Source organism: Prionailurus bengalensis, chromosome D2, assembly GCF_016509475.1.
Source record: "Prionailurus bengalensis isolate Pbe53 chromosome D2, Fcat_Pben_1.1_paternal_pri, whole genome shotgun sequence".
NCBI classification, from domain to species: Eukaryota; Metazoa; Chordata; class Mammalia; order Carnivora; family Felidae; genus Prionailurus; species Prionailurus bengalensis.
In genome coordinates this window covers 12,847,317-12,860,085 of record NC_057351.1, presented here as the reverse complement: position 1 = coordinate 12,860,085, position 12,769 = coordinate 12,847,317, and the positions used below count along the sequence as shown (strand labels likewise).

Sequence of the window (12,769 nt, the reverse complement as noted above, 5' to 3'; positions counted from 1 at the left end):
TTGAATTGCACGCTAGAAACAGAAATGAGAAAACATGCTTCGACTCCTGTCAAAAAGTCTACTGTCTTTTCTTTTTAAATGTTTGTTTATTTATTTATGTGTGTGACAGAGAGAGAGAGAGCGTGAGCGAGAGGCAGGCACTGAGAGAGAGAGGGAGACACAGAATCCGAAGCAGACTCCAGGCTCCGAGCCGTCAGCAGAGAGCCCGACGCGGGGCTCGAACCCACGAACTGAGAGATCGTGACCTGAGCCGAAGTCGGATGCTCAACCGACTGAGCCACCTAGGTGCCCTGGAAAAAGTCTACTGTCTTGAAGAAGACCAGACAAGGAAAGAGAGAACTATGAACAGTAAATGGTGGTAAGTGTAAAAACAGGGATTGACACACTACACCATGGGAACACATAGATCCCACATAGACCCCAGGAAAGGTGAAGATTTAGTAGGTGTGAACAGGGACGTTCTGAGATGGCTCCTCAGAGAAGGTGAATTTGAATGCATTACTTAATCTCTCTGAATCTCACACCAAGTTATAGTTATTTTAAGGATTAAAGGAGATAATAGATTTGAACATCTGTTAATCAGTTATAAATAATAAATATGAATTAGTTACTACTGTCCCTCAATTAAAAAAAATTTTTTTTAATGTTTATTTTTGAAGGAGAGACAGAGTGTGAGTGGGGGAAGGGCACAGAGAGAGGGAGACACAGAATCCGAAGCAGGCTCCAGGCTCTGAGCTGTCAGCACAGAGCCAGATGTGGAGCTCGAACTCACGAACTGTGAGATCACGACCTGAGCTGAAGTTGGAGGCTTAACCGACTGAGCCACCCAGGCGCCCCTGTGCCTCAATTTTTAACCTTGATAACCTTAATATATGATAGTAAGCCTGAATACTTCTCACCATTTATTTTTTCCAAATCAAGCCAAGAGTTAGAAATGGTAACTGGGGTCAATTAATAGGGTAGCATGTAACGACATTCAGTAAGTACAAGTTATTAAAACAAAACAACAAACAACAACACACTACTTTCAGAAGCCCGTAGGCAACTCTTCCCAAGTGTTGTGTTATAACACATGCATTGTGTTATAATCAAGACTACGTATTTTGAGGAAATAAAATGCTTTGTATTTCTTATATGCCCAGCACACAAATCCTGAACTTAATAGGTACCCCCCAAAAATTGAACGGAACTCACTACAAGGAGTCTCTCTTATACTCAGAGAGCCTCCCTGGCTTCTGCCTTCTCTTAAAGGTTATTGTCTGCCTTCTCTTAAAAATTATAGATAATATTTAATGCCTTAATGTACAGTAATGTGCTTCTAGAGATTTATATTTTAACATTTTGCTAATAAAAATGGTATGCTGTACATCATAAATGCAGAAACCAAAGGCACAAAATCCAAGTAGAAATATAATCTCCTCAAATATTTTTTAAGGCTGTTAATCAGTTTGGTAGGCAGCCATTTGCCAATGTACTTCTGGAAATGAGAAATTAATTTATGGTAGTAGAAAGTAGGAGCATCATAGTTCAAAACATAAGTGTTTGAAGGGAGACAGGTTCAGTTTTAAACCCTGCGCTATCCACTAGCTACGTGATCTTCAACAAGGCTCTCTCTCTCTTTCTCTCTCTCTCCAGTCCTCAATTTCCTATTCCTTCTGGGGATAATAACTTTTATAAGACCATTGTGGAAGTGTGGTAAATCTATTTAAGGACAGTGAAATTTATTCAACTTGCCTTCAGGTTCTAAACACCTAAAAGTAGGCCATATACACATCTTCCTTTTCAGTAAACTTGTTGAAAATGATAGAAAATATGCCCCCTCCAAATACAATTTAATTAATCCAATCTAATTAGTTTGGTGGGAAGGATATTCTTTGAGAGTGTTTTGAAAAATCGGATGCTTTAATGTAACCTATTACTAAAGTCTTTCCTTTCTAAAGTATTTGTCAGATGACACAGTTTTGTTTTTATTTTTGTTTTAGTTTTTTGCGAGAGAGACTGAGCGCAAATGGGGGAAGGGCAGGGTGGCAGGAAGACAGAGAATCTTAAGAGGCTCCACGCCCAGTGGGGAGTCAACACAGGGCTTGATTCCATGACCCTGGGATTATGACCCGAGCCCATATCACGAGTTGGATGCTTAATTGACAGGGCCACCCAGGCGCCCCTCAGATGATAAAGTTTTAAATAATGATTTAAAACTTACTTTTCTTCTAATCCATTCAGGGCTGCTACTGTATTACATAACACGTACAGTAGACCATTATCCAATAACATATCTGCTACCTTAGAACAAGAATTTAATATTTGGAGAAGAAGTAGGAGAGCACTATGCAAGAGCATGTTGTCATATAGAGAGGTCTCTATTAGTCCCAGAACAGGAATGACAGACCACTTCTGAAACAGTCCCATGTTTTTCACATCTTCCAGATCAAATCTGCGATAAAGAACACACAATTAAGAGCACGTTAGAAGCAATTAACCACCAAACAAGGAAAAAGGATTGCAGTGTGGGTCATTTTGTTAACTTGATTTTGAAGCTCTAAAAAATAAACGTGGAGAGAAAGGAATCTCAACTTGTAAGATCACTGACCTCTCCAATAAAATACAAGTATTGCTAGAAGTCTGTCCCAAGTTTGTAAATATACAACATTCAAATGAAATATGATACAATTTCATGGTTTTTAAAATTTTTAAGCTTATTTATTTTGAGAGAGAGAGAGCGAGAGCGAGCGAGTGTGTGTGTAAGTGGGGGAGGGGGAGAGAAATAGGGAGAGGGAAAATCCCAAGCAGGCTCCGAGCCGTCAGCGCAGAGCCCGGTGTGGGGCTTGATCCCGCGAACCGTGAGATCATGACCTGAGCCGAAATCAAGAGCTAGATGCCTCACAATTTCATGGTTTTTAATTGACTTGCTTTAATTTGTCCATAGGCCCCTTATGTGTCCAAAAGAACCCTACTTCAGGGGCCTATATAACAAGTGCACAGGAAGTTATTGTTAATTGATTATTAATAGAACTATTAACAATAAACTAGCATACAATTACTAGCATAATCATAACATACAACATACATAATTTATATAATAATCATATACTATTAGATTAACATACAATAATAATGATGATGATGATAGTATCCGAGAGACAGTGAACTAGTAAAAAGAGTTCTGGTGAAAGGAACGAATCCTGAATTCCTGTCCCGAGACAATTTGCCTCTGCGATGGAAGGAAATGTAAGCATTTTGTACCTTATTTTCCTTAACTGTCAAATACGTGTGGTGACATCTGCCCTACTTTCTTCTCAAAGCTCTTGTGACAATCAAATGAAATACTGCAGAATTGCTTTGACAGAGCTAAAAGCTGTATGCAGATGAAAGTACTGTTGTCATTACTGCAACCAGTAAATTCCTCAAGGTCTGAGTCAGTCTACTTAATAAGCAGAAGACACCTAATAACGAGGAGACACACATTTCTCACTGCTTGAACACAGACGGGGATAACAGGTGCACTTCGTGGCCCAACCAGGAATTCCAGGTGAGGGATGACTCTTCTCCCAGATGACCCGGAGGCTGAGGGATGGGGGAAGCCTCTCTAAGGACCAGTCGTGTGATCTACTGCTGGGACAATCAGTCGTGTGATCTACTGCTGGGACAATGGGAGCCACCTTCTTTTCAGTTACCCTCCTCGTGTTAACACTACATGTCAAATCCTAAACGATCACCTTCTTTCCTTTGATGAAGCACTGGTTTCTAGTTTGTAACTAGTGAATGAAATACAAAGGCAGAAGTTAGAAACAATACCACATGGAAAATAATAAATTGATTCACCTGGAAATACTTTTAGAGGATTTTTTTCTAAAAATGACCAAATAACTTTGTTAAGAGTCCACTTAACAAATTTTATTTTTAAGACAAAAGATCCCCAATGACGGTGGAGGGAAGAAGCCACTTACTCTTCATCAAGGCCAATACGTCGACCAAAGAACATTTCAATGAAGCATTCTAACAATTCCTGAGTTCCCCGGTGAAGATACAACTGGTTGGCTAGCAAGGAGAAGCCACGGTTCTTTAGGAATTTATCTTTTTGTTCCTTAGAAGCTCTATTAAAATATGCATCTAATAGCTAAGAAAAAAAATTAAGACAATTTACATAATGCACTAAAATTTTATATAATGTACACAAATCAGACAATACTTGTAAGTTGTTATTTAATTTCATATGTATAGAGCACAGAAAGCTAAAAAACAATGCCACCTCCATAGCAAACCAAAAATAATCTTTGTTTCTGACTAGTTTGGAGTGCTCACGCTGACTTTATCTTGGAGACCTTAATACTTTCGTTATGGGGAAACTAACTTTTTAGTTGAGCATTGACACCTGGTAGATAGGTAACCTTAGTCGAATATAAGTATAAAAGCTATGCTTTATTCTGAAGGAAAAAAATCGGCGAGCACTGTACTATCCTCTCTCTCCACACGTGTGTGTGTGTGTGCACGTATGTATCTCTCCTAGACCTCTACTTCCAGACTTCCGGATGGATTCCATCCTGAGCACAGAGCCCTATCTCCACCCTTCCCTAGCATCTTAAATGCAACATGTGTAAAACTCAATTACTTCTTTTCTTTCCACACTCATGTCTTTCGTGGTTCCTGTCTGAGAGCACACAGCAGTGCCACGCTCCTAGACTTCACGGCTAATTTTATTTGTGGCTCCTCCAGTCCTGATTCCTTACGTGTGATTACTTATTCCAGCGAATGTCTCTCAAATCTGGGTGTGCTCTGACTTGCCACTTGCCCGAATCAGGAACTCATCATTCTCCCCTGGACTACGGTGCAAGCCTGCTAAACAGAATACTTCCACGTCTCTCTCCCCTGCAATCACTCCCTCACAGTGGTGACAGACTGACTGTTCTTCCCCAAACACACATCTGTTTGCTGCCCTACTTAAAAAGCTTTCTGAGTTTATAGCACAATACAAGATACACTTTTTGTACGAATCCTTCTCTGGTTCCCCCCATCATAATTAACTGCTTTTCCCATGCTCCCATTCTTCTGTATTAATATTCCGTTGAAGCACTCATCACCAGAAGTCCTTATGTTTTACTTAGTGGGGTCTATGTCTCTCTCCCTCACTGGACTACAAGCTCGTTGAATGCGGGGCTTCTATCATTCCACCTTGTATCCACATAGCAACTAGCCCAGTGTTTTGTACCTGGGATGGAAGCTCAAAAAATACTGGGTTGAATTGCAAGTGATTAAAAAACATCCTACATCAGACGAACTAAAGAAAATGAGAATCGTTACAAGACCCTTACAATATTGGCCTGTTTTCTAACGGAAAGCATTAATATGAAACGCTTATTCATTCGACACTACGCTTAGTCCCTAGTATATACTAGACTCAAGCTGCCCGCCCTCATGGAGCGGAGACTCCAGTGTGGGAGACTGAAAGATCAAGCACACAGGTCAACTAAAAAGATAATTACAAGACAAAACGAGGATGCTATGATAGGATAAATGAGGAGTAGGGTGTTAGAGGGAAGCTGTTCGGAAAGGTGATCAGGTCTCCGTAAAGGTGACACCTGAGCTAAAACCTGAGGTAGATGTTTAAATTTGATACTACGCTGCAGGGAAGGTTTCCAATGAACTATGTGTTCCTTATAATTGGTAGACTTAAAAAATGTATTGATATGAATCAATATATGGAGGAGAGCTTAAAATTGCATGATAATTCGTATAAAAATATGAGAAAGAAGGAACCAACTACGGTTGACCCTTGAACAACATGAGGGTTAGAGGTGCCAGCCCCCCCCCCCCACAGTTGGAAATCTGCATATTACTTGACTCCCCCAAAACTTAACTACGAGTAGCTTACTGGTAACCCGAAGCCTTCCTGACAACAGAGACAGTTGAGTAACACACATCCTGTATGTTATATGTATTCTATACTGTATTCTTACAATAAACTAAGCTAAAGAAAAGAAAGTGTTATTAAGAAAATCATAAGGAAGAAAAAATATATTTACAGTACCGTATTGTACTTATAAAAAAAAAAAAAGTCCGCATATAAGTGGACCCACGCAATTCAAAGCTGTGTTGTTCGAGGGTCAGCTGTGTATCAGTTCATTCTTCCTTAGACTAAAGTTTTAGGTCTACTTTAACAGATACATTCAAGTTTTAAATCAAGCGCACATTTATTTTTCTGAATTAAAACAACGCATCTAGAATTGGCCCTTACTTTAATAACTCCTTGTTGTATAGCAGGTGATGGGTGGTTCACGAGGACTAAAAGCGTGTCTGCCTGGATGAGCTTGTCCATCACATCTGGAAGCATAACATCAGGCAGGATGAGAAGGACTCCACTGAGGAGCTCGTATAATCCACAGCAGATAGGTACCAGACAGTCTTCCGTTACGCTAAAACAGAGACCCCAGAAGTCTTGTGAACACAGTATCAGGAAGAAAAGCGCACGGTGATTTCCTTCAGAACTGTGAGGAGCAGCAGTGATTTCAACATGTGAAACAGAAGGTCACACAAGTAAAAAAAAATGTTGACCTGTGACTAACAACCTTGCCGTCACTTGTTACCATTTTATTTCTCACCGATCTACTTTAGGCACGGGGCCCACTAAACACCATTCTATTCCACAGCTATGACGTGCAAGAGGGTGGTGGTCACCAGCCGCTTGCGCAAGGGAAACCATCTAGAATGACATAAACAATTTGGCCCTTTGGTCACACTCGCCACGTTTCGAGGGCTCAACAGGCACACGTGGCTGGTGGCCCCTGTACTGCACAGCACAGGAGAAGCATCCCCACCACCGGGGAAACTCTCACCGGGTGTTGCCACTGGCTACTATAAATCTTATAGTTTCCCTGAGGAGTTTTTCTCTAAATGTAAACCACAAGGCACTTTTTCTTTAGGAGCCATTTATGGTTTAGCCTTTGGTAAAACATGGAATTCAGTATTATTTAGTATTAGACTAAAGAGAAAGGTACCTTTCTGTTTGCTATGAATATATATGTTGTATATGAGAAGTGATGGAAGACATTTCCAAAAGGGTAGACATCCTTCAAAGAAGAGTGAAAGAAAAAGTGGGGGCGGGGGCAGCATGCGAAAGCAGTGAGTACCTGTGAGTACTTGCAGTGCGGCTGGAGTTCAGCTGGTAACTGAGGGAAAAGGCGAAGTTTTCCCAGTCATCCGGGTTCCTGTCAAGGAGACTCGGCCAGCGTCCAACGGCTGCGGATCCGTTGTGTGAAGGAAAAGCCAGCCCCAGGCTTGCGATAGTGCTGTGGCTCTGCTGGAATGAGGCCAGTCCCTTCAGGTGATCAGGGCGGCGTGGGTAGGACTCGTCATCTTCTGATTTGGGTTCTGCTCCCAACTCTTTGTGATCTACTCTGACCCCCAGAAGTTCCAAGGTTCCTTTTGGGACACCATTGACAGAGGCGCGGGCGGAAAGGGCAGGTTCCGTTTCACACACGGTTTTTGCGGACTCACAGCTACTGAGGAATGCATCCTCTTTGTCTTTCTTCAGTGTCCCGGAACTCACCAGAGAATTCAGTTTCTCTGCTTGGGAAGCAATGTAATCATCTGCAATATTTTGTAACTCGTCAATACTACAACCCAAACTTCCAGTCAGTTTTTGTGGTTGCATTTGAGGTGAAGCGGTAGGAAATGCTGGTAAGCTTCTAGAACGCAGAATGTTGGCGATCGTCCGTTGTGGGATAATCCTGGAGGAACTGTTTCCTGGAGAGAGTGGACAGAAAAACACTCGTTAAAAATCCACTAAGTGGGACCACTTGTGTCCCGCACTGTCAGTCACAACCACAGCAGTAACCCATTTATCTAGCGATGCTAAAGAATCCACACAGGTTAATGTTAACTACTGCTTAACATTCTTTTAAAAAAAAAAATGTTTACTTATTTTTGAGAGAGAGAGAGAGAGAGAGAGAGCGTGTGCATGTGAGCAGGGGAGGGGCAGAAAGACAGGGAGATAGAGGATCCGAAGTGGGCTCTGCGTAGAGAGCAGAAAGTCTGACGCGGGGCTTGAACTCACAAACTGTGAGATCAGGACCTGAGCTGAAGTCAGATGCTTAACCAACTGAGCCCCATTACTGCTTAAACTTCTTAAGTGCCCCGACTATTTTTTCTTTTAAGTACTTTTTATTAAAATCTCCCCAAAATGTATGTCTTTTCCTGTCTCCTTAACAAAATACAGTGTTGACTGAATGATTCAAAGTCATTAGGATTAATGGCTCTACTATCGTGAAATTAAGTGAAACTTAATTTGCCTCAGGCGAGCAGTCACTAGGATGCAGTTTGACGTGGTGTGAAAGTGTGGGCTTTGCGACAAGACAGAACTGGATTCAAGTGATGGTTCTGTGAGTTAGGTGGTCTTTTAAGTAAATCATTTACTTATCTGGGTATTAGTTTTTACAAATGTAAAAGGAGGGTTCAGAATATCTTCTTTGCAAGGCTGCTTTGAGGATTAAGTGAGATCATATTTGTGATGCTCCCAGCATAGTGTCTGGCATATAGCAGGTGCTCAATAAAGGGAGTAATACCCATTCTTGCTGTCATTACTACTAGACCAAATGGCCCTAGACTGTTTTGTCTCTCATCCATTTCCGTAGTCGCTTCTTCATGAGAAGCAATGGCGCTTTGTCTTCCTGTGATAGCTGTCCAGTTTGCTGCTTCTAGTACTCCATGTACAGGGAGACCAGAAAAATCACTGCCATTCTCAGTGCACGGTGGTAAAGCGAGTGCTGTTCAAGGTGTGGTTCGTGGGCTAGCAGCACGGAGATCAGCACTACCTGTGCGATTGTTAGAAATGCACATACTCTTTTTTTTTTTTAACGTTTATTTATTTTTGAGACAGAGAGAGACAGAGCATGAACGGGGGAGGGCAGAGGGAGAGGGAGACACAGAATCCGAAACAGGCTCCAGGCTCTGAGCCCGTCAGCCCAGAGCCTGACGCGGGGCTCGAACTCACAGACCGCGAGATCGTGACCTGAGCCGAAGTCGGACACTCAACCGACTGAGCCACCCAGGCTCCCCATAGAAATGCACATACTCTTTAGGCTCACCCTAGATCTACTGAATCAGAATGCATGAAGGAGGGCCCAAAGGTCTGTGTTTGAACAACTTCTCTGGTCTTTTTTTTTTTTTTTTTTTTTTTCATGCTAAAACTTGAGAAGCACTGATATAGAGTAAACAGGCACTGGGTGAACTGTTTTAGAGCACAGGCCTTTTGGCAATAATAGTTCTATAGCTCAGAAGTTTTTCCTAATTATTTCTACATTTTGGCTGGAGGGCTAAGGCTGCTAAAAGATTCTGTTCAAAGGATGTGGAAAAAATGGGGGCATGATTGTATTTGAAAATGTACATTTCCTATAAAATTCCAAATAAAACTAATTAAAACACAGCTTTAAAATACTATAATAAAAGGGCATAAAATGTGCTAGCAAATAACTGAAACACTTTGGGAGAGAAACAAAACTGGAAATTAATATATATTATTAATTATATATATTAATAAAAACTGGAATATATATATATATATATATATATATATATATATCCCGTCCTATCTGTTCTTATCTCTACCTAACTTGCACTACTGATTAATTTATGCTAGAGCCAAAGATAAGACAGGTTGGGCAGACAATAAGGGCAATGTCTCAGGCTAGAAGAGACCAGCTGTCAGAAAAGGAAAAGATACACAGCCGGTTGGCAACTAGGAAACACGTACCTACCTACTGTTTTCTCTATTAGAGATGAGGTAGTCTGTTAAGAGTGAATTAGGAAGACAGAAAAGTACTGCCTTAAAGATTTAAGCTTAAAGACTTGAATAGGCTTGCTATGGAAAGAGAAGAGGGAATTGATTTTGAACTTACTGAAAAACTACAGGGCAGCATTAAAAGGCCAGCTACAGTTAGAGACCCTTGTAAAGACAGGGATTCTCTCTAGCAGCTTTCAGCAGTATGGGGATGGTTAGATGGAAGCAAGGTTGGGGTTTTTAGGTCAAGAATGCCAAAAGGCCAAGGGGACGAGGGAGCTGAAGACTGTGTCCGGGAAATGACTGGCTAATGAGATGTAGGCTGGATAGGGAAAATAGGCAGAAGGGAACACAGGATGGTGATAAAGAAACCAGAGAGGAGGTTATTGTCAGAGAGTGGGATCCTGGAGTTTCAGAGGTGAGAAGTGTTCTTGATGAAGTCCAAGACAGAGGCATGCATACTGGTGGATAAAGGAGAAGGAAAGGTACCCAGGGTCAAGGGGCGAGAGGTTGGAGCACCGGATGGCCATTACGTGGCGAGTGAAATTGTCTAAAACGATGTTTAGGTAGAAGGGAGAGAGTAAGGCAAACAGTTTTTGAAGAAAATGGGAAAATAAATCAGAAGCTTAATGAAAGACAAATGACTATGATAAAAGGAAACAGAGAAGTCCAGAACAAGACAGCACGAGCCTCATCTGTTTCCTAAGTCTTCTGCAGTATCTCTGGTTATACTGAGTGTGAGCCCTGATCCCAGAGAGTAGTGAAATGGATTCCTTACGTATATTCTACAATTTTTAAGTCTAACCTTCCATTTATTTGGTCTGAATGTCAGTATATCATACTGTTACACATGCAAAATTTATTTATCTACAAATACTCAGAGCTAAATCAGGAAGGGTTACACTTCCATTATTGTTATAGTTACCTTCAGGGGGCGAAGCAGTAAAACCAGATGGGCTTATTACCATAAATCCAGGACTAGTAACAGACTTTCCTCCACTGCTAGAATGTCTCAGGTACATGATTGACTGTACTTTCTCCTGAAAGATCTTGCCATCTGGAATCAAAACAAATTTTTGAAACAGTAAAATTTTTTTAAAGGATGAAACAAATATACAACTTTAAAAGCAAATCACTCAATATACATTTTTACAAAAAGATGTTCAAAGTGAAAAATATGGCATAGCTTATACTAACGCACATTTGGTATGTAAGTACACACTATAGTTCTTACTACGTGTAGATTTTTTGACTATTATTTGCCACATTAACTTTTATTTTCTTTGAATTCCAACTACACTTACAGTTACTTTTATATTTTAATAGCTAACTTTACTCCTTGAGGAAAGTGCTATGTCCTGCAGTTTTAAATATCCCCTTCAATGTCCAATATGACTCAAAATTGATACCTCCAGCTTAATTATCCTTTCTGAGCTTCATACGCATACATTCAACTGCTCGATTTATTGAATGCACCACAAATGCAACAAATCTAAATCTGAATCCTCTTTCTGTCCTAAATTCAGTCCTCCTGTTTTGTTCTCTGGTTCATTTGGCAGAAGTACCCATTTCTCAAGTATAAGCCTGGAGCCCCCCTTGACCACTACCTTTTCTCTATCCACAGCAATTCAGTCCCCAGGTTCTACTTGATTCTGTTCTTGAACTCTCCTCATCCCTATCATAATGTTATAATTCACGCACTTAAGCCTCTCACCTGGAGTCCTGTTGTAGACTTCTAAATGGTATTCATGATGGACATCTGGTCACCCTCAAATCCTCACAGCAATCAGAATTCTGTCAGATGTCAACTCCTGCCTAGAACCTTCCAGTGGCTCTCTGTTGCCTCCTTACCACTCTACATAAAGTCCAAGCTTCTCGTCTATGAGAATCTTCACAATCTGTCTCCAGATCCCTTACTCTAGACCCCCTGCCAGCCTTGTTTCTCCCATTACACTTCGGCAGCACCGATTTCTCACAGCTCCCAATCAAGCCATTTGCTTCGTCTGGAAGTCCCTTCCCTTCAACTCCTACTCAACCTTTAAGACTCAGAGAAGACATCATCTCCTCCAGGAAACATCTCCTCACTATGCCCTACACTATGAGAAAACAAAATATTTATATCAATTTCCACACAATGTAACTAACTACTTGTTTATGGCTCTTTCCCCTCAACTAGCCTGGAAGCTTCCTATGGGACTGGACCATATCTTACTCATCTTTGCAACTACCCTGTTTCCAGAATCTTGACAGTGCTTCGTTCACTAAATTGTGTGCTGAACCTAACACAAAGTCACGTCGTTTAATTTCATTTGGATTTTTACTGCTGTTGAATCATTTTATTCATTTATTACATTCCTAAATGCCTGTTTTACCACCAGTTTCCGTGCTAAACGTCCTATCTAGTTTTCTCATAGGTACGTTCTCGCTTGCTTTCTTGCTGCATTACATTTTCCTGGTTCTTTTAAAACTCTGATTATTCCATCCTTCTCTTCTACTAATTACTCTTTTTTATCGTTCTGTCCTTAGCTTCCTTCTTCCTTCTCTGTGTCTACACTTTCATTCAGTGGTGTCGTCTATTCTCAGGGCTTCAAACTCACTTCTATGTCGGTAGTTTATCTTTCCTGGATCTTATTGTAGTAATTTACTTACATCATATTTCTTTGCTCAAAACAAATAAACACAACAAAACAAAACCCTTCAGTCACCCCTAAATAGAATATAAGTTCAAATTCTTTGGCATTTCATTTGAGGACCCTTTTAATATGGCCTCACAGGGCAAAATAAATAAATGGTGGTCCCAAACTACATATATATATATATATATATATATATATATATATATATATATACATACATACACACACATATATATATATACACACACACACACACACACACATTTATTTATTTATTTATTTATTTATTTATTTATTTATTTTTGAGAGGGGGGGGGGGAGGGGGGGGAAGGAGACACAGAATCCGAAGCAAGATCCAGGC

At 40.6% G+C, this 12,769-nt stretch overlaps 1 protein-coding gene across 2 annotated transcripts in view; it reads right to left on the bottom strand.

Annotated features, from left to right (window-relative positions):
- The window catches only part of LYST (lysosomal trafficking regulator), a 180,556-nt gene that overhangs the window by 75,950 nt on the left and 91,837 nt on the right, over positions 1 to 12,769 (bottom strand). For both annotated transcript variants that reach the window (XM_043596252.1, XM_043596253.1), the window contains exons 22-26: positions 10,698 to 10,829; positions 7,125 to 7,740; positions 6,233 to 6,410; positions 3,948 to 4,117; positions 2,204 to 2,434 (exon numbers count right to left, since the gene is read on the bottom strand). In XM_043596252.1, the coding sequence (XP_043452187.1) occupies positions 2,204 to 2,434; positions 3,948 to 4,117; positions 6,233 to 6,410; positions 7,125 to 7,740; positions 10,698 to 10,829 (1,327 nt within the window). The remainder of the gene's footprint in view (positions 1 to 2,203; positions 2,435 to 3,947; positions 4,118 to 6,232; positions 6,411 to 7,124; positions 7,741 to 10,697; positions 10,830 to 12,769) is intronic.